The following is an 18783-nucleotide window of genomic DNA, read 5'->3' on the forward strand; positions in this document are numbered from 1 at the left end:
TACCAAGTTTCAAGCTTTTCTGAAAAGGTTAACAATTTTGCACATATCCCCTCTACCATAAAACAGTACTTTGGGAAGCCGAAAATTGACATAAAGGTATGGTTAAGAAACCCCTTAGAAAATAACTTTCCACCACTTGGATTCCTTAAGACTTTTAGTATGTTATTTATTACATATTCATGAGTCAAAAACAGTTGGAATGGTTTCTGTTGCAATTTTTGAGAGGTCAGGTTATATAATGCCTGGACTAAAAGGGCTTTTTAGCCTTATTGATTTTTTTTTGCACCTTCTGCTAATCAGGGTTTATGAAGCCGATATTGGGAATAGTTGATCCGGGAATAGCCTACTGTAAGGGGTCAATGAGAGACGCAAAAGTTTAGGCAGGCAGGTAAATTGAGGTAACTAGCCTATAGGCTGGAGTGAAGCATCCTACTAAAGACTCCGACCACAGGTGTTTCGATTTGTAAAATGGCAGGCAGCAAAAACTGAAGATGATAAAAAAAAAAAATTAAATGAAGACCTCACAGTCACACAGCATCTTCTGAGTCCCATCTCATACACACAGATAGTCATTCCCTGGTAAACTGACAACAGACGGACATCCTTATGGCTACCTCTCCTGCGCGCGCGTGCTTACTTGCTACACGTCCACGTGCCCACGCAGCGACAATGACACCTTCTGACGGTTTTCTGCTAGTACAAACCACTGACATAGACATGTGATGAATAAAACTGTCCTCGTGTACGACGATAAATGAACACTGTCTTCCACGGAGTCCCGTTTGCAGAGGTATAAACATTTGACGCGCACATTCACGAAATTATTCATTTAAAATTTCACTTTTTGATTTATTGGTCTTCAAGCAGAGGGGGCGGGGTTTACAGACCGGGCAGCTGCACACAGACCAAGCAGCTTGGACTTCTTTGGTGTGGATTCTGTCCTAACGAGAGGTGTAGGGCGGCGGATCGGATAGGAACGGGATTATCGGAGATTAACAGTCACAGGTGAGTGGAGACGCTGGCGCAATTACCGTTACATTATTCAGCTCTTTTTCTGCTCTGTTGCTTCGAATTCGGCTTGATCAGGCACGTAAAACATCAGCGGAGGGGTCGCAGCAGTTAGTACAGCTGTGTGCTCCCCCCTAAGTAGGCTATTTAGTCCAGAGTTCATTTGGATTGAGGGCGCTGCAGTTTTGGGCGTTTAGAGTTTATCCTCAGCGCCAATCCTAATGCGTTACGGTGGCCTGTCTGGTTCATGTGTTGGTGTTCCTGCGGGGTTCCCCCATGGACCAATTATAAAAGGGTTCCCCTGGGATTTGCACGTTTTGCCGTGACGCTATAGTCCTCCAATATGACATCACGCTTTGTTAGAACACATGCAACTCTTAACACATTGACAATGTGACATGCTCCGTGTAAGATTTGGCTACTGCAGTAATTTCCCCCCAAAAACGCCTATGTGACATTGAAGGGGGGGGGGGGGGGGGGGGGGGGGGGTGCAAGCCGAGTGCAAACGGATGTTGTTGTTGATGTTAAACATTAAGTGTGTGGGGTTTAGCTGCACCAGGAAATATGTTGCAGGAAGCAGAACGTCAAACCAATGTGGTGAGAGAAAAGTGCAATCAGAGGATGAGGGATGTCTTGTCTAGTAGTTCATTATGAACAGGGCAGATAGGAAGGATGCAAAGTAGTGGTGTCATTATATTGATTTTATGAATGGGCCAGGTAGCCTATCTCAATCAGCTGTTGTCTTATCAGCTCATCTCTCATCTCTCTCTCTCTCTCTCTCTCTCTCTCTCTCTCTTCCAGTCATCCACACCCTCAGGACTTCAGGAGCACTTACCTCTTCCCTTCTTCTTCGACAATGGCCGAAACTAAGGGGAAATTCGACTTTGCCATCGACCGCGGCGGCACCTTTACCGATGTGTTCGCCCGGCTGCCCGACGGTCGCGAGAGAGTCCTGAAACTGCTGTCCCGGGACCCCCAGAACTACAAAGACGCTCCCACCGAGGGCATACGCAGAGTCCTGGAAGAGGTAATGTGACAGCTGGTGGAAGGATGCAGACTTTTAATGTGATTTTTACATTCATACTAGGAGGTTTGTGTTTATTGTGGGTCATATGTAGGTGAATACAGCTGGTGGTTGCCTGAAGCCTTGGAAACCGGATTGAACATACATGTACACAGTAGATTTATGTATGGCTCCTGGCATGAAACGTGACACTGTCTGCATGCAGTCATGTGTGGGTTAGTCTAAATAATACAGTACAAGTTGCAATGGTCCATGTAGCTTTTTCAGCTCTTTAGAGTATAACTAGAATATTGTTCGATCATGAAATTCCACAGTAACACTAACATCTGAAGCAGAAATGACCATTTTTCCACCTGAGGAATCATTGCTGTCTTGGGTGTGTCTTGTGTCTAGTTTTGTTGAGCTGCCTGAAAGTGACAGTCATTACTCTTTATTACCATGTCATGTGTCATATCACTACCTCTATACACCATCTGTACTAGCACTTTATGACACATTTTGTACACAGTGTTTGTGTTTTGATTTATCCACAGGAAAGTGGGCGGGCCTTTCCTCGCGAGCGGCCCGTGGACACCTCCCTGATTGGCTGGATCAGGATGGGCACCACGGTGGCGACCAATGCGCTGCTGGAGAGAGAGGGAGAGAGGACCGCACTGCTGGTCACGCGGGGCTTCAAGGACCTGCTGCACATCGGCACGCAGGCCAGGCCCAAGCTCTTCGATTTGGTCCGTCTCATGCTATGTGCTTCGTTTTCTCAATGTTAATGTTTAAAAATGTAAACGGGGGTGAAGCAGGTTCAGGTGTGCTTGTGTAACACGTTGCCTGTAAAGCCATAGCCTAGTGGAAAGAAGTACACACGTACACAGATTGGATTACTTGACTAGGGGATACAGTGAGCTTATACCAACAACCGCTTGTCCACAGCATAATTAGTCATTATGGTGTGTGTTAGAGAAGCAAGAGGGGAGGGGGGGAAGGGGTACAGGTATTTGGAGTTTGTCCCCCTGACCTGTTGTACCATTTGTGGTTTAAGTGGTCACTTATCTATGAGGCCGGTGCTCTGGTATGGAGCAAGGTAACGAACTAGCACTGTAGATCATTCCCTCTATGACAAACACATGGCAGGTTTATTCTGATAACTTGCTCAATTAGTCCTCTACACTTTGGTTGGCCCAACCCTCCATAAGCCAAAGCACCTTGCAACACGTAGCGGTCAATCTTATCAGCATGTCAATGGCATTTGCTGTTTGTCGTATGTTTTTTCTTTTGTCGGTGCCACTACTTTGAGTTGACGGACTGTGTGTGTGTGTGTGTGTGTGTGTGTGCGCCCACAGGAGGTGGCGGTACCCGATGTGCTGTATGAAGAGGTCATAGAGGTGGATGAGAGAGTCGTGCTCAGGCAAGACGGCTGCCAGCTGCCCAAAAAAGATCCAGCACGCATTGTGACAGGTGCCAAACGCCACTCACCTGTTCTATTCTTACAGAACTTGTTCACTGTGGGTTTTTTTAAATACTTATAGTACTGCATTTGTTAGCCAAGATGTGGCCTTCAGGAAAGGGAAGCTAGTTACTAAAGTTGTCATTATCCACTATTGCCTCAAGTCTTTCATCGATATCAAGTGGTGAGGTGAAGATGTATTTAGTTATTTATTCTACACCCAATATATATAAAAATGTGTAAGGCGGTTCATTTTGTACCTTTCTGTGCTACTGTAGAAACATGGTGGTGCAACATGGCGGCACACCCAGCTCCTAAACGCTCAGTATAACAAACAAACAAAACACTTTTATGCACAAATTAAAACATACTTATGACTGTTATATTCCATTTCTTACAATTCTGTTCTGAAAAACACTCATTCAATTTACACACTATGTATTTAACTTTACATCCAACTGCATCATTATGTAGTTTGAATTGGTTTAGTAAATGATATACTGTACATACATTCACATTTTCAAGTCAAAAAGTCCTTTGTCCTAGTGTGTGTGTGTGTGTGTGTGTGTGTGTGTGTGTGTGTGTGTGTGTGTGTGTGTGTGTGTGTGTGTGTGTGTGTGTGTGTGTGTGTGTGTGTGTGTGTGTGTGTGTGTGTGTGTGTTTGTTTGTCTCAGGCAGTACAGGAGACTCTCTGGAGGTGTGGAAGGAGCTGGATTTGAAACAAGTGGAAAAAGACCTTAAAGGAGTTCTGTCTCGAGGGATCACCAGTCTGGCCGTCCTTCTGCTGCACTCCTACACGTCAGTAGTGCATGTTGATTCTCTACTCATGGGCATAGGGGCCTATTTACTCAAGATCCGAATCTGATTTCTTCTACTAGCTTTCTTTCTTTAGACTCTTAAACATACTTGTTCTTTCAACCTCTAACTCGCCACTCACTTATCAAGCTCTTTTATAATTTTTTAGTCATGTGATATTGTGCCATTCTTGCTCTCCGTGTCTGTGCAGGAGTACAAGTGTGCGCACTGTACTACATGTCCGAGGTATCTGGTGTCCAATGGCCTCTTTTATATTGTACATACAGTACTGTATTTCCCATGTGCTGTACTGGGTGGAAGTTCATGGCTGTCCTCCCACGGTTTCTCTCTTTACTTCTGGTCTACTCCCATACTATACTTTCACTGACGTTGTTTGCACTTGCACCGTCTGCATACAAAGCACATGCATACCTTCCTACAGTATGCTTACGGAAAAAAGCTGGTTTGGTGGCTTTAAAGTGTTGAGACAAAATGTATGGTCAAGCAGTTGTGGAGTTGCACAAGAGTGTTATGTTTATTTTTCATTCCAGCCCCACCCCATTCCTCCCCCTGTATCTCTCTCTCAAATTCAAAAAGCTTTATTGGCATGACTTTTGTGGTTAACAGTATCGCCAAAGTATTACAAATAATAACAAGTGAGAACAGTCAGAACAATTATGTGCATAAAACCATATGATGAGTACAAATGTACATATAATAAAATAAACAAATACAAACCATTATTTACATTAAATATTATATTGAAATTATTACAAGTAATACATTTATAGTAAAATAAATCATGGTAATACCAATTAAAAGAAATAATAGAGATATGTCTATTCTTATTCATGTAAAGAAAAACTACATATTATATGAGCGCTAATCATGATGAAAATAACATTTCTCTCTCTTTCAGATGGTCGGATCATGAGAAAGCAGTGGGCTCCCTGGCGCGCCGGCTTGGCTTCAGCCAGGTGTCTCTGTCCAGTGAGGTCATGCCCATGGTGCGTGCGGTGCCGCGGGGCTACACAGTCTGCGCCGATGCCTACCTCACACCCAAAATACACCAGTATTTAAAAGGCTTCACCTCTGGGTTCCAGGGTGGCCTCAAGGTGTGTTCTGTGTATTTTCTTATTTGTGTGTGTGTGTGTGTGTGTGTGTGTGTGTGTGTGTGTGTGTGTGTGTGTGTGTGTGTGTGTGTGTGTGTGTGTGTGTGTGTGTGTGTGTGTGTGTGTGTGTGTGTGTGTGTGTGTGTGTGTGTGTGTGTGTGTGTGTGTGTGTGTGTGTGTTGATACTATATACACAATTTTCTGTGTATCAAGTGCTTACCCTGTGGTTCACAGACCGGATTTTCCAGATGTTTCCATTAGTTGGGTGTCAGTTTAAAGGCACATTGTGTAAATGGAATTGGCATTTTTCAGAACAGAATTGGTTAGAAATGGAAAATTGTGTTAATAGGTATGTTTTCATTAGTGTATAATCGTTTGAAAATAAAAGCTTTTCTTTCTTTTATTACCATAGAATGAGTGTTTTATATCGACAGAGGAGCAGCATGTTGCACCGCCATGTTTCTACAGTAGCTTAGAACGGACAAACTTAACTAAACTTAACGGCCCCTCCATCCTCAGGATGTGGACGTCCTGTTCATGCAGTCTGATGGCGGTCTGACTCCCATGGAGCAGTTCTGCGGCTCCCGGGCTGTTCTATCCGGGCCAGCGGGGGGTGTGGTGGGCTACGCCATCACCTCTTACAGCCAGATGGAGAGGAAGCCCGTCATTGGCTTTGACATGGGTGGTGAGTAGGCCGCATTCTGAGGAATAATGTTGGTACTGAAATCCCCTTGTGAGTGCACAAGACTTTAAAAAAATAGCAGGATATTTCTTATAAGGTTATTTGTTGCATAATTAAATGCAAAACATAAATTGTCTGTAAATTGAGTACTTAAATAGTGATAGTTTCTTTATTTCTTTGTTTTCATTTACAGGTTTTTACAAATGGTACAAAGTGCATGGATTAGATACACATTAAAGGAATAGTTTAAAAAAACTATCACTCGCCGGCTCAAGAAAAGGCGACAGAAACCGTTCCTGTAACTGTGCGTTTGATATAGGAATGGGCAAAGGTCACTCATCCAGGTTAGCTTAGACTACACTGGTAGTCAAGGGAAGCAGGTCAAAAGACAAACTTAACAACATCACTAAACGTATGCCTGTTTATTTACCACAACGTTATGCTCTATACTTTTACACTCTATGTTATTTTAGACATATGACTTATACAACTATTGCTTTAAGAAAAGAAAAAGTACAGGAGAAATGTTCACTTTAACAGACTTGTCCACTGCATCTGTCTTCTCTCTCTCTCTCTCTCGCTCACTCTTGCTCTCTCTCTCTTCTCTTCTCTTCTCTTCTCTTCTCTTCTCTCCTCTTCTCTTCTCTTCTCTTCTCTTCTCTTCTCTTCTCTTCTCTTCTCTTCTCTTCTCTTCTCTTCTCTTCTCTTCTCTTCTCTTCTCTTCTCTTCTCTTCTCTTCTCTCTCCCTCCCTCCAGGAACCTCCACTGATGTGAGTCGCTACGCTGGCCAGTACGAACACGTGTTTGAGGCTACCACAGCTGGAGTCACCCTGCAGGCTCCACAGCTGGACATCAACACTGTGGCTGCAGGCGGAGGGTCACGACTCTTCTTCAGGTCCGTTCACTATCGCAACAGAGTACATTAAAGGGGAACTACTCACCAAAGCTTATTTACAGCTCTTGTGGAGTACTACTGCATATGTGGGGGAAAAAAGTTTTATAATAATGGCCAAAGGGAGATGTGGAAAGTTAGATAATTTGCCCTTAAGCGTGTTTAGTATTTTTGGGGTCCGGTTTGGACGGGCCTAAAGTCTACAAATTTGGAAAAATAATGTGAAGTAAGAAGTGATTTTGATAACAAGTGTTTTTCTTCATGTAGCTGAGACTAAACATCTCTCATAGTGAAAAGGGGAATGCATAGATGTATGAGAGCTTTAGTAACTAGTTGCATAGATGACTATTGAGTTCATTCAGCTCAGCAGGTTTTAAAAAAGTAAATATTTCCAACTGCAGTTTTGAACAGTGACTATATATATATGCTGCTCTATCTTGCCGGTGGAAGATTAACTGAGTGAGGCACTTGCTTTCAACTTCAAACGAATAACGTACATAACTACTGTGTCATTGGCCTAGCCCCCTATTTCATGTAAAGTATGATATCAATGTATATATTTTTTTGTAATATAGCTTAACTTTGAACTATTCTTTGCTCTTTTTGTATTCTCTCCTTTCTTTCAATCTCCTTTTAGATCAGGGATGTTTGTGGTTGGACCAGAGTCTGCAGGTGCTCATCCAGGACCCGCCTGTTACAGAAAAGGTAACTGACTGTTTGTCTCCCTTTGCTACCCATAATTGGTTCACTCTCTCTTTAAATCATAAAAAAATGAATCCACACACGAGTCTCGGATTTCTGTGTTCTCATGCACCCTTCCCCCTTGTTCTGGATTGCTAATCTGGTTTACATGCGTGAAAACTGAACACTTGGAGTTGTGCCATTTTCCATGTAACTGAAGCTCCCCTCATGGCACTAGGTTTGAGCTGTAATAATAATAAGAAATGTGTCTCTTCACTGGTTATATTAAACCTGTAATTATATACTCAGAAACAGCATTAGTATGGAAAATCAAACCTAATATTGATTCCCTGTGTGATTTTCCTAGGTGGCCCGCTGACTGTAACCGATGCTAACTTAGCCCTGGGTCGCCTCCTCCCTTCCTTCTTCCCAAAGATCTTTGGGCCCGGAGAGAATGAGCCGCTGTCAATGGAGGAAACCATGAAGCATTTCAATAAGCTGACCCAAGAGATCAACCTCTTCTTGTCTTCTAACCAAGCAAAGGCACTGAGATATGAAATATAGATTCAAAATGTCAAATTAAAAGTATTAACGATGAAGCTGACGTATTTGTTTTGTTTTGCTTTTCATTCGCAGGCTGGTGCAAATGGGGCCAACAACTCGTCAGGGATGAGTGTGGAGGAGGTTGCTATGGGATTCATTCGCGTTGCTAATGAAGCCATGTGCCGGCCAATCAGGGCTCTGACACAGGTATTGTGAGGTTTGAGCTGCTGGTGACATGGTGAAACTAATGTCTTTCTCTCAATTCAACTCAATTCGGCTTTATTGTCATGACTGTTCAAAGACGACAATATTGCCAAAGCGTTTTTCTCTCCCTCTATCTTTCCTCCCCTCTTCCCTGTACCCTTACAGGCGAAGGGCCATGATACATCTCAACATGTGTTGGCATGTTTCGGGGGCGCAGGTGGCCAACATGCATGTGCTATTGCCCGGGCTCTGGGGATGAAAACTGTCTTCATTCATAAGTAAGGGTGATGGGTTAAATGTGTGCCAGTTAGAGCATGCAACTGTATTTGTGTCAAAGTATGTTTGGCTGCAATGCGTGTGTGTGTGTGTGTGTGTGTGTGTGTGTGTGTGTGTGTGTGTGTGTGTGTGTGTGTGTGTGTGTGTGTGTGTGTGTGTGTGTGTGTGTGTGTGTGTGTGTGTGTGTGTGTGTGTGTGTGTGTGTGTGTGTGTGTGTGTGTGTGTGTGTGTGTGTGTGTGTGTGTGTGTGTGTGTGTGTGTGTGTGTGTGTGTGTGCGCGCGTGCGTGCATGTGTGTGTGTGTGTGCATTGCAGGTACAGCGGCGTGCTGTCGGCCTACGGTCTGGCTCTAGCTGACGTGGTGGAGGAGGTTCAGGAGCCGTGCTCACTGCAGTACGAGCAGCGCTGTTTCGGGGATCTGGATAAGAGGGTGGAGCTCCTCTCAAAGCGCTGCAGGGATACCCTGTGTGCACGAGGATTCACCAGGTCAGCATCCGCTAAACACAACATGGTTGGGGGTTAGACCCCTTCATAAATAGATATCAACAAACCTATTCTTTACAAACTACTGACAACATTTCTCCCATATTCCAAATAAAAGTATTGTCATGTCGAGTGTTTTCATGATTATGTAGAGATGCCGATTCAAGAAAAATATGAAGTGGTCATTTTTTTTCCAGAGCTGTATGTTTAACAAACTAATAAATAAAATGCATATGTTATGTAAAAGCAATAAAATACAGAAAACTATTTATTTATACTGTATGTCATCACATGCAAAACAAATACAAGAGCAGTCGTTGCCGATGAAATTCTTGAATCTCCGGCTCCTCCAGCAAAGCAACAAACTAAAGAAAAACTGAAAAACACACAAGTGAATCTAAGACATGAAAAAGTGCTTCTTTTTTGTATGCCTTTTTCACTGTTTAAACAACCAGGTATGACCACTCAATGCATTCATTTAAATAAGTAATTAATTATACAGCGAGTCATCCTTGTGTTCCTTGTTCCTTCTCCAGCGCTCAGGTAACCACGGAGGTTTTCCTTCACCTGCGCTACGAGGGCACCGACTGCGCTCTCATGGTTACCGCTGCCGGTTACCCCAGCAACGGCCAGTCCTGTCGAGCCGGAGACTTCCGCAGTGCCTTCACCAAGCGGTGAGCTCTTTGTTAACCCATGTGCTCAATGATTCCTGTGTGTATGTATGCATTCACTTAGGAGGGGATCAATCATTGCCACAGACACTTTCCCCTCCTCCTCTGTTTACATTGTATAAGCAAATACATTATTGAGTTAATGTTTCATTTTACCATGGGAGATAAGCTGATGTTGGTTTACACTACTCAGGGATTTCTAATCACTATACATGTTTTTCTATCTCTCCCTTTTTTTTAGCTATTTGAAAGAGTTTGGATTCACCATTCCAGATAGAGCCATCATGGTGGATGACATCAGAGTGAGGGGTTGTGGGAAGTCTGGTATCAAATCGGTTCATCAAGCAAAGATGGGTCAAGCAAAGGCCAAACCAGTCACGGTACATGGGCTCTCTCTTATACAGGCACACAGCTGAGCATTGCATTATCACACAGACTGTTATAACTTAGACACTGAAAAACGTTGTGTATTTCATCAAAAATGTATGTGAAAAAAATCCTAAAAACGCTAGCTAAAAAATGGTGGCCGCTTTATTTTTTGTTCTTTCCCGTAGATGACCAAGTGTTACTTTGAGGAAGGTAACCTGAACACCAGTGTGTATCTATGGGAGGAGCTGCCATGTGGTCTCAGTATCCAGGGGCCAGCCATCATCATTGACAAAAACAGGCAGGGGATTGTTTATTTTCTTCTAGCTTTCAAATACCCATCAATGAAGCCTTTTTAGAGGTGTTCCCCTTAGTATCATCTGAAGCATATCCAGTATATACCTTTTTTACTCATCTTACTTTTTTAATCTGAGTATATTCTTTTCTTTATTTGACTTTTTCTTCTTCTGTTAAATTTTTAAAAATATATATATTTGCTTCATTACTTATTTCCACTGTAAAATTGCTACTGGATGGATGCACAGATGAATGGATAGGACAGATAGATTGATAGATAAACCAATAATGCCTGTCTATACATCTGTGCTCATATAAATGTATTTTATCCCCCATCAGTACCATCCTGGTGGAGCCGTGCTGTGAGGCCCGTCTGACAGAAGGGGGCGACGTCTGCATGACTGTGGGCTCCGACCCTCACTGCGCCCTGGGCACTGAGCTCAACACCGTGCAGCTCTCCATCTTCTCCCACCGCTTCATGAGCATAGCAGGTACACCAGCACAAAATGGAGAGAGCAAGGGTGGAGGTATAGGCTGTTGATGAGACACTGGGAAGCAAGAAGAATAATAGGGAACATGGAGTGAAAGCTTAAAGTGTGGGTCACTGTTAGAAGGTGCACTCTGCAGTTTCAAGGGGAGGGGGATTTGTTTACATTTGCCCGCAGTTAGTTTACAAAACATATTTTCTCTACATTTAATACTTTGTGTGGACTAATTCTATCGAAATTTTCAAATTATTTGGAGGCACCTGGAACCAATTTTAAAACCGGAATATGTTTGCCAATAAAACTGTATAGGCCCTGCTGCTGAAACATTTACTAAATTCAAACAGTGTTGCAGGGATCCAATTTTCCTGTGGAGGAAAGTTTGTTTGATCCGTTGGGATGGGAATACACCTTAGAAAATGTCCATAGTTACATAGGTCACCTTTAATCGTTCATTTCCTGTTGTGTGTGTGTGTGTGTGTGTTCCATCTCTGTTCCGATACAGAGCAGATGGGTCGAGTTCTCCAGAGAACCTCCATCTCCACCAACATCAAGGAGCGTCTGGACTTCTCCTGCGCTGTGTTTGGACCTGACGGAGGTTTAGTGTCCAACGCACCGCACATCCCCGTCCACTTGGGGGCCATGCAGGAGACTGTGCAGTACCAGGTGAGAGATGTGTGTGTCTCTTTTAGATGAGACCTACTGCTGAAACTATACAGAATCCATGTCCCATTCTGACAGAAAAGGGTGACATGTTTGTTTTTTTCTTCTCCTTTGTGCAGATCCGATCGTTGGGGAACAAGCTGAAAGAAGGCGACGTGATTCTGAGTAACCACCCGTGTGCCGGGGGCAGCCACCTCCCGGACCTCACCGTCATCACGCCGGTAAGCTTTTCTGACTGCAATCCTTCTCTTCCTATTTTTATCTTTTTATTAGTGTATCCATTAAAACAAATACGGTTGAATGTTTTTTTACTGAATAGGTTTGGCTATACAAGTCTCTTGATTCATGTTTGGTTTTGAGCTTTTGATTGTTCGGCTGATTTAACTGCTTTTACTCAGATTTACTCTATAAGCGTTATGGCTTTTGCTCACTGTACTGAAAACAGAATGGATCCAATAAGTAGTGTTGAAATATATTTTGCGGAACTGGTCAATTTGTTTGTTTTTTGTACCGCTGTTTGTTGTTCCAGTGATATCTGTTGTGTTTGTAGATCCATTCATGGTGGGACGTTGAGATGTTTTCTATTATTTTACCACAAACTCTTGCTTTTCTTTCCTCTTTTTTTTCTTCCCTTGCGTGGTGTGTCTGGTTTCACTCCATCTCCCTCCCCCCCAGGTGTTCAGGAAGGGGGTGAGCAGGCCAGTCTTCTTTGTAGCCAGCAGGGGGCACCACGCTGACATCGGAGGCATCACTCCAGGCTCCATGCCCCCGCACTCCACCTCCCTACAGCAGGAGGGCGCTGTATTCATCTCCTTTAAACTGGTCACTGGGGGAGTCTTCCAGGAAGAGGGTAAGAGACTGACTGATGAAAGGACAGAATAAAGATAATACAGATAGTGTATGTTGACAAGTCGAGATAAAGAGTCCCGACATAGTATCAATACTTTTTTTTTTTTTTTTTTTTTTACTTTACCTTTTGACTGTGCATTTTGTAACTACTGTATATGCCTAAATACTTTAGTACTTACTACCTTCCTAAAAAACTACTTCAAACTGTGATTAGGCTACTTATCAGCAGTAATCCTGAGTATTTGTGTACAGTATCACTTTCTTCTCTCTGCCTTCCCATAATGCTTTTCTGTTTGTTCCCCCCCTCCAAAACACACACACACACACACAGTGTAATCCTCTCCCCCCTCCTTGTGTCTCCATATCAGCTGTAACTGAAGCCCTGATGGCTCCGGCCCAGTACCCAGACAGCTCTGGGACTCGTAATCTCCATGACAACCTGTCTGACCTGCGGGCTCAGGTGGCGGCCAATCAGAGAGGCAGCACGCTGGTGGGGGAGTTGATTGACAGCTACGGGCTAGCCGTGGTCCAGGCCTACATGGGATACATTCAGGTAGTCCAATAAAACAGCAATACATTGTTATTCTGAGGAGTAGTAGTAGGGGAGCGTGTGTATGTTCCCACAGCCCGTTGGTCCCACAGCCTGTTCGTCCCACATTTTTACGTAATCAAACTATATAATAGAGAAAGGTATGTCTGTTTGTTTGATTGATTGGGTGTGTTTCATTCCTATTCTAACCTGTCTCTGTCCCCTTAGCCTAACCCTAACCATCCAGCTGTGAAGCCTGAACTAAAATGCAGTGGCGAAGTGGGCAGGGAGGTCGCCTCTGGAGTGCAGGATCGGAGGTTCGATCCCCCGCCTACCCGCCACATGTCGAAGTGTCCTTGGGAAAGACATTGAACCCCGAATTGCTCTCGATAGTTAGCTTGCACCCTGCGTGGTAGCTGCTGCTATCGGTGTATGAATGTGTGTGTGATTGGGTGATTGTGTACAAAACAATGTAAAGCGCTTTGAGTCTGTGAAAAACCAGGGAAAAGTGCTATATAAGTGGAGTCCATTTACCATTTACCCTAACCCTAACCATCCAGCTGTGATGCCTGAACCTAATCGCCGATTTCAGGAACATAGGGCTGTGGGACCAACGGGCTGTGGGAACATAGGGATGACCCCAGTAGTAGTAGTAGTATATGCTACTGGTGTTGTACAGCTAACAGCCTTTGTGTTGATGTTTCAGAGTAACGCAGAGCTGGCGGTGAGGGACATGCTGAGAGACTTTGCGCGTCGCCGGCGGCAGCAGACCGGCTCGTTGGACGTGGAGTCTGAGGACTTCATGGATGACGGAACGCCGATCAAGCTGCGGGTTCAGATCAATGAAGAAGAGGTGAGCAGCGGGAGAGATATATGAAGAAAATCATTTAAAACTTGAGCTGACTAGAAGAAGAAGAAGTTATGCAAATTATGCAATAAAATGTCTGCCAACCTCCGTCACCACAGGGCAGTGCGGTGTTTGACTTCACAGGGACGGGAACGGAGGTGTGGGGGAACTGCAACGCCCCACGCGCCATCACCCTCTCTGCCCTCATCTACTGCCTGCGCTGCATGGTCGGACAGGACATTCCCCTCAATCAGGTAGAGTGCTTTACTTTAAGGGTGGAATCAGCGATGGCAAAATCTCTTTATGTCAAAATCAGTGAATATCTCCTCATCATCCGCTACCTGTTTGTACAGTGTGTGCGCTGAAAACACATCAAGTGTTTATACACAGCCCAGGCTCGGTAAACGACTTGTTTTTTGGCACGCTGCTTTGGGAAGTCTAGGTCCAAATACAGATGCTTTTAAACAAGCAGTTATTTTCTCCCTTTGTTTTGTTAAGCATTTAAACTCACCAAGTTAGTCCTCTGTGTTTCTTAACATGCATCTGTTTCCTGTTTATCCAATCCAGGGCTGTCTAGCACCAATCAAAGTCATCATACCCCCTGGCTCAATCCTTCAGCCTTCCCAGAATGCCGCTGTGGTCGGAGGTAATGTGCTCACGTCGCAGAGGGTGGTGGACGTCATCTTCAGGGCGTTCGAAGTTTGCGCCGCTTCGCAGGTGAGAGAAACTGGATTTTCTTTTCTTTTTAACATAAAACAAAAGTTCATGACACAATATTTGTAGGAGCTTTACCTGCTATCCAGACTAGTTAAGTGTTGTTTGTGTATAGGACTGCTTTTTCTTAATCATTCCTCTTTCCTCTGTCCATCAGGGCTGCATGAACAACATTTCATTTGGCAGTGAGAAGGTGGGTTACTACGAGACGGTCGCCGGGGGAGCGGGGGCGGGGCCAGGCTGGAATGGGCGGAGTGGAGTCCACAGTCACATGACCAACACCCGCATCACCGACCCCGAGATTCTGGAGAAGAGGTGTGGCATCATTTCTTAGTAAATTTAAGTCTTAATTCGTTGCGCCTGTGATAGTAATTCCATTGTTTCTAATATCATTGATGTGTTTGTTTGTGTTCAGATATCCGGTGGTTTTAGAGCAGTTCTCTCTGCGGCCCGGCTCGGGAGGTGCGGGGAAATACCGCGGAGGGGACGGTGTGACGCGCAAACTTCGCTTCAGGAGCAAGGTGGTTCTGTCTGTGCTGACAGAGAGGCGCTCCACCCGCCCCTACGGCCTGCAGGGTAAAAACTCTCACCCTTTTGATCCTGCCCCTGGTTTAGGCTAGGCTAATTAGCATGTTGTTGTTGTTGATTGTTGTCTCTCTCTGGCTTAGGGGGTGAGGACGGTGCATCTGGGGTCAACCTGCTTCACAGAGCAGACGGACGAGTCCTCAACCTGGGAGCCAAAACCAGCGTCAGCCTTCAGCCCGGGGTAAAAAGACTGCAATGATGCACTATGTCTGAATTACAGGGATTAAACATAGTAAAAATAAACAGAATTTTGTTATGTTTGTATAACAATTATTGCATTATTGTGGGAACAGCATTTAAAAGATTCAGCAATTCTGGAGAATTCTTGTTATATAAATCACTTTTTGTCAAAATAAATGAATATCTCGCCACGATCTGCAACCTGTCCGTACTGTGAAAAAAATAATACAATGTTCATACCACAGCCTTGGCTCTACGGTGGGCCTAGGCCAGGGGTCTCCAACCTTTTTTCAACTGAGAGCTACTTTGAAAAAATTAAAGTGGCCAAGAGCTACTTGTATCAAATCGCTTATATTTATTTACATAGCACACATCAAATGAATTAAGCTTCTGTTTGTACATGTGTGAAATTGCAATACCCAATGCTTATCATAAATAATTTCCCATCAAAGGTCCAAGAACACATTACTTTACACTTTTTGTGGGCCACATATCAGTGAAAATTGACATCAATGTCTATACTACACTTCTTATTGTGACGCAACAGTGTTTCCCCCAGGAAATGTCTTAGTCAAGGTGGTCACCACCCAGGTGTGGAGGAGGCGCGGCGCAATGCGGCGCGCCGAACATTTTGGGGGTATTTTGCTCAAAGATACCATTACGCACTACAGAAATAAACAACTGCTTATTTGAATAAAACAGACAACTGACCTTACAGTTGTACATTTTTAAAGTTCCTTTTTAGATAGGGGCTGTTGTGAGATTATTGTGGACAATTAGGCCTACTGTGATGCGATAGCCTATACTTCATTAATGGTTATTATTAGCCTACTTGCATGATTTCTTTTTAAATACAGAGGTTATTGGTCGTTTTGGAACATGTATTTCCCAATTTAAAATGTAAAAATAAAGCAGCATTGAAATTCAGAAAATAAATCTTGTATGGCTACTATAGCAGGCTGTTTTACAAATAACTAAATACAATGTGTTTTCCCCTTAAAATGATTAAATACATTTATGCAAAGGTCAAAGACAGTGCATGCCGTAGTTATGCATGGCCGCATGCAGAGCCGCAGAGCAGCACACACACCAGCTGATAGAGAAACGCTTTGAGACACATGCATGTGAACATTTATTTACCGCAAATCGCAAAGTTTTTTTTTTTTTTTTTTTTACAAGTCGGTCAACCTATCAGGCGAGCTACTGAAAACCCGCCCGCGAGCTACCGGTAGCTCGCGATCGACCTGTTGGAGACCCCTGGCCTAGGCTATGTATGAACACTTTGTTTTTAAAGCAAACACACAGTACTGTACGAACAGGCAGCGGTCGTGAGAAGATGTTCACTGATTTTGTCAACAAGTGTTCTCCAGAATCGCTGAATCCACCTTTAATTCCAAAATGTGTCAAAATAATTTTGTCATCAAATATAACTCCCAGAAAACATTCATACCACATATAAAACCACGATGTGCTTGATTATTTCAAGTTATTAAACTGTGTGTGTGTGTGTGTGTGTGTGTGTGTGTGTGTGTGTGTGTGTGTGTGTGTGTGTGTGTGTGTGTGTGTGTGTGTGTGTGTGTGTGTGTGTGTGTGTGTGTGTGTGTGTGTGTGTGTGTGTGTGTGTGTGTGTGTGTGTGTGTGTGTGTGTGTGTGTGTGTGTGTGTGTGTGTGTGTGTGCGTGCGTGTGTGTCTCCCCCTACAGGACATGTTCTGCCTCTACACCCCAGGAGGAGGGGGATACGGTAGTGAAGACAGCAGCGGCGATAGACCTCAAACCAAGCGCAGGCGTTTGAACGAGACTTTCCCCGAGAGAGGCAGCGTCTTTGAATACCGCATGGCACAAGAGGGAGTGTGAAAAGGAATGAGAGAGGGAGGGAGGGAGGGAGAGAGAGATAAGAGACAAGCCATTGGAGGAGAAAGAAAGAGGTAGGGTTATCACAGGAAGTCAAACTGAGAGAGAGATTGGGGCACATTGTCAAAGATGGTAGAATCTTGAAAATGATCGGGGAAACTGGTCTTCACCTCGGTTTGCTCATTATACTGTGAGAAATAATGAAGGCACATATTAAAAGGTAGAAGTTGACAAACATTTGAAGCTAGTGATGTTAGCAGTAAAAATGTCACATAAAAGAAAACTCCAACAGGAAAGCATTAAGCAGGCAAAGTGACTAAATACTAATAGGTCATCGATCAGATGTGTGTGTGATGGACACACAACATTTGTTACATGTTAGATACAGTTAGATATGGCTAATGTAAGAATATTTTAATAGCCGAGGGAAATCTGAGAAACCCAAGGCAAGTTTTGGAGTCCCGTTTAGATACACATATTCCTGTGTACATGTACTCAAAATTTGTCAGATACAGTGTGTATTTCTTGACTGAAATTTAGTTTTTGAATGAATCCCAGCCCTACCTGTGTAACCAAGAAATAGCTAACAGTGTGAAGCAGCTTTTAATCTGTTTTTTAACTGGAACAACCACTTATCCAACACCACACAGTCACGATGTGGTGATTCTGTTTTTTTTAAAGGACAGACAAATAAACCCAATTTCTACTAATGAGATTGTCATCTTTTTCTTCCAAGTAACATCTTTCAGTTTAATGCATCATTTTGGTTGCAAATATTCATCAAATCATATTATGAAACTTAGAACGTGGCAGTTATTTTAGCTCTTTCTGTGTCTCCATACCACTTTAGTAATGTGATGTCACTCTTAACTCTAAGTAAAAGTTTTTTTTCTGGTCAAGTTTATTATGTAAGCAGTGGAGCAGTTCAAATGCTTTCAATGATACTGCATTGCCTCCCAACGACATACACTGCAAATGGCTCAGGGGCCCACAGGTAAAACACACAATAACCCATCAAGGCCCAGTAGTGTGGTCGCCAGTCAAACATACAAATTCATGAGAGGTATTGTCAAGATGCAACCCAAAATAGTTGTGTGTATGTGTGTTTGGGGGAGGGGGACATACATGTCCCTGATCTAAAGTGGTGTCCCCTCCTCCCATCTTCTGGTCGGGAATGGTCAGGGAGAAGGAGAAGGATGGTGAGGGAATGCAGGCATGCATGGGCAGCTGATAAAGAGATAGTGGGCAACAGCAGCAGGCTGACGGCTGCTGGACTGTTGATGTAAATCAGCTGTGTGTGTGTGTGTGTGTGTGTGTGTGTGTGTGTGTGTGTGTGTGTGTGTGTGTGTGTGTGTGTGTGTGTGTGTGTGTGTGTGTGTGTGTGTGTGTGTGTGTGTGTGTGTGTGTGTGTGTGTGTGTGTGTGTGTGTGTGTGTGTGTGTGTGTGTGTGTTCGCTTGAAACTCTAATACGGATGCCATGAACCTTGAATCAAAAGACAGCTTCCTTGTTTATAGATTACAATTCCTGTGGTAAAACAATCCGTCATGATGAGAGGATTTGAGACTCACCCCCTGCTGCCGCTACTCGGAACAAGCGCTCCATCCCTA

General features: G+C 43.8%; 1 protein-coding gene across 1 annotated transcript; it reads left to right on the forward strand.

Moving 5' to 3' along the window:
• Positions 1-893: 893 nt before the first annotated feature.
• On the forward strand, positions 894-17178 carry oplah (5-oxoprolinase, ATP-hydrolysing; the record flags this gene model as incomplete). The annotated part of the gene is made up of 28 exons (XM_080049959.1): positions 894-1005; positions 1810-2035; positions 2566-2757; positions 3367-3481; positions 4145-4268; positions 5185-5380; positions 5897-6062; positions 6816-6954; positions 7589-7656; positions 8000-8175; positions 8269-8382; positions 8545-8657; positions 8970-9140; positions 9674-9811; positions 10050-10188; positions 10363-10475; positions 10811-10962; positions 11462-11622; positions 11739-11840; positions 12295-12469; positions 12837-13021; positions 13704-13850; positions 13964-14098; positions 14412-14561; positions 14716-14873; positions 14974-15134; positions 15227-15324; positions 17026-17178. Exons 2-28 carry the CDS (start codon positions 1865-1867, stop codon positions 17176-17178), a joined length of 3912 nt encoding a protein of 1303 aa, XP_079906085.1. The 5' UTR covers positions 894-1005; positions 1810-1864.
• Between the last annotated feature and the right edge of the window lie 1605 nt (positions 17179-18783).

This window comes from Ammodytes marinus (assembly GCF_949987685.1).
Source record: "Ammodytes marinus genome assembly, chromosome: 21".
Taxonomy (NCBI): Eukaryota; Metazoa; Chordata; class Actinopteri; order Uranoscopiformes; family Ammodytidae; genus Ammodytes; species Ammodytes marinus.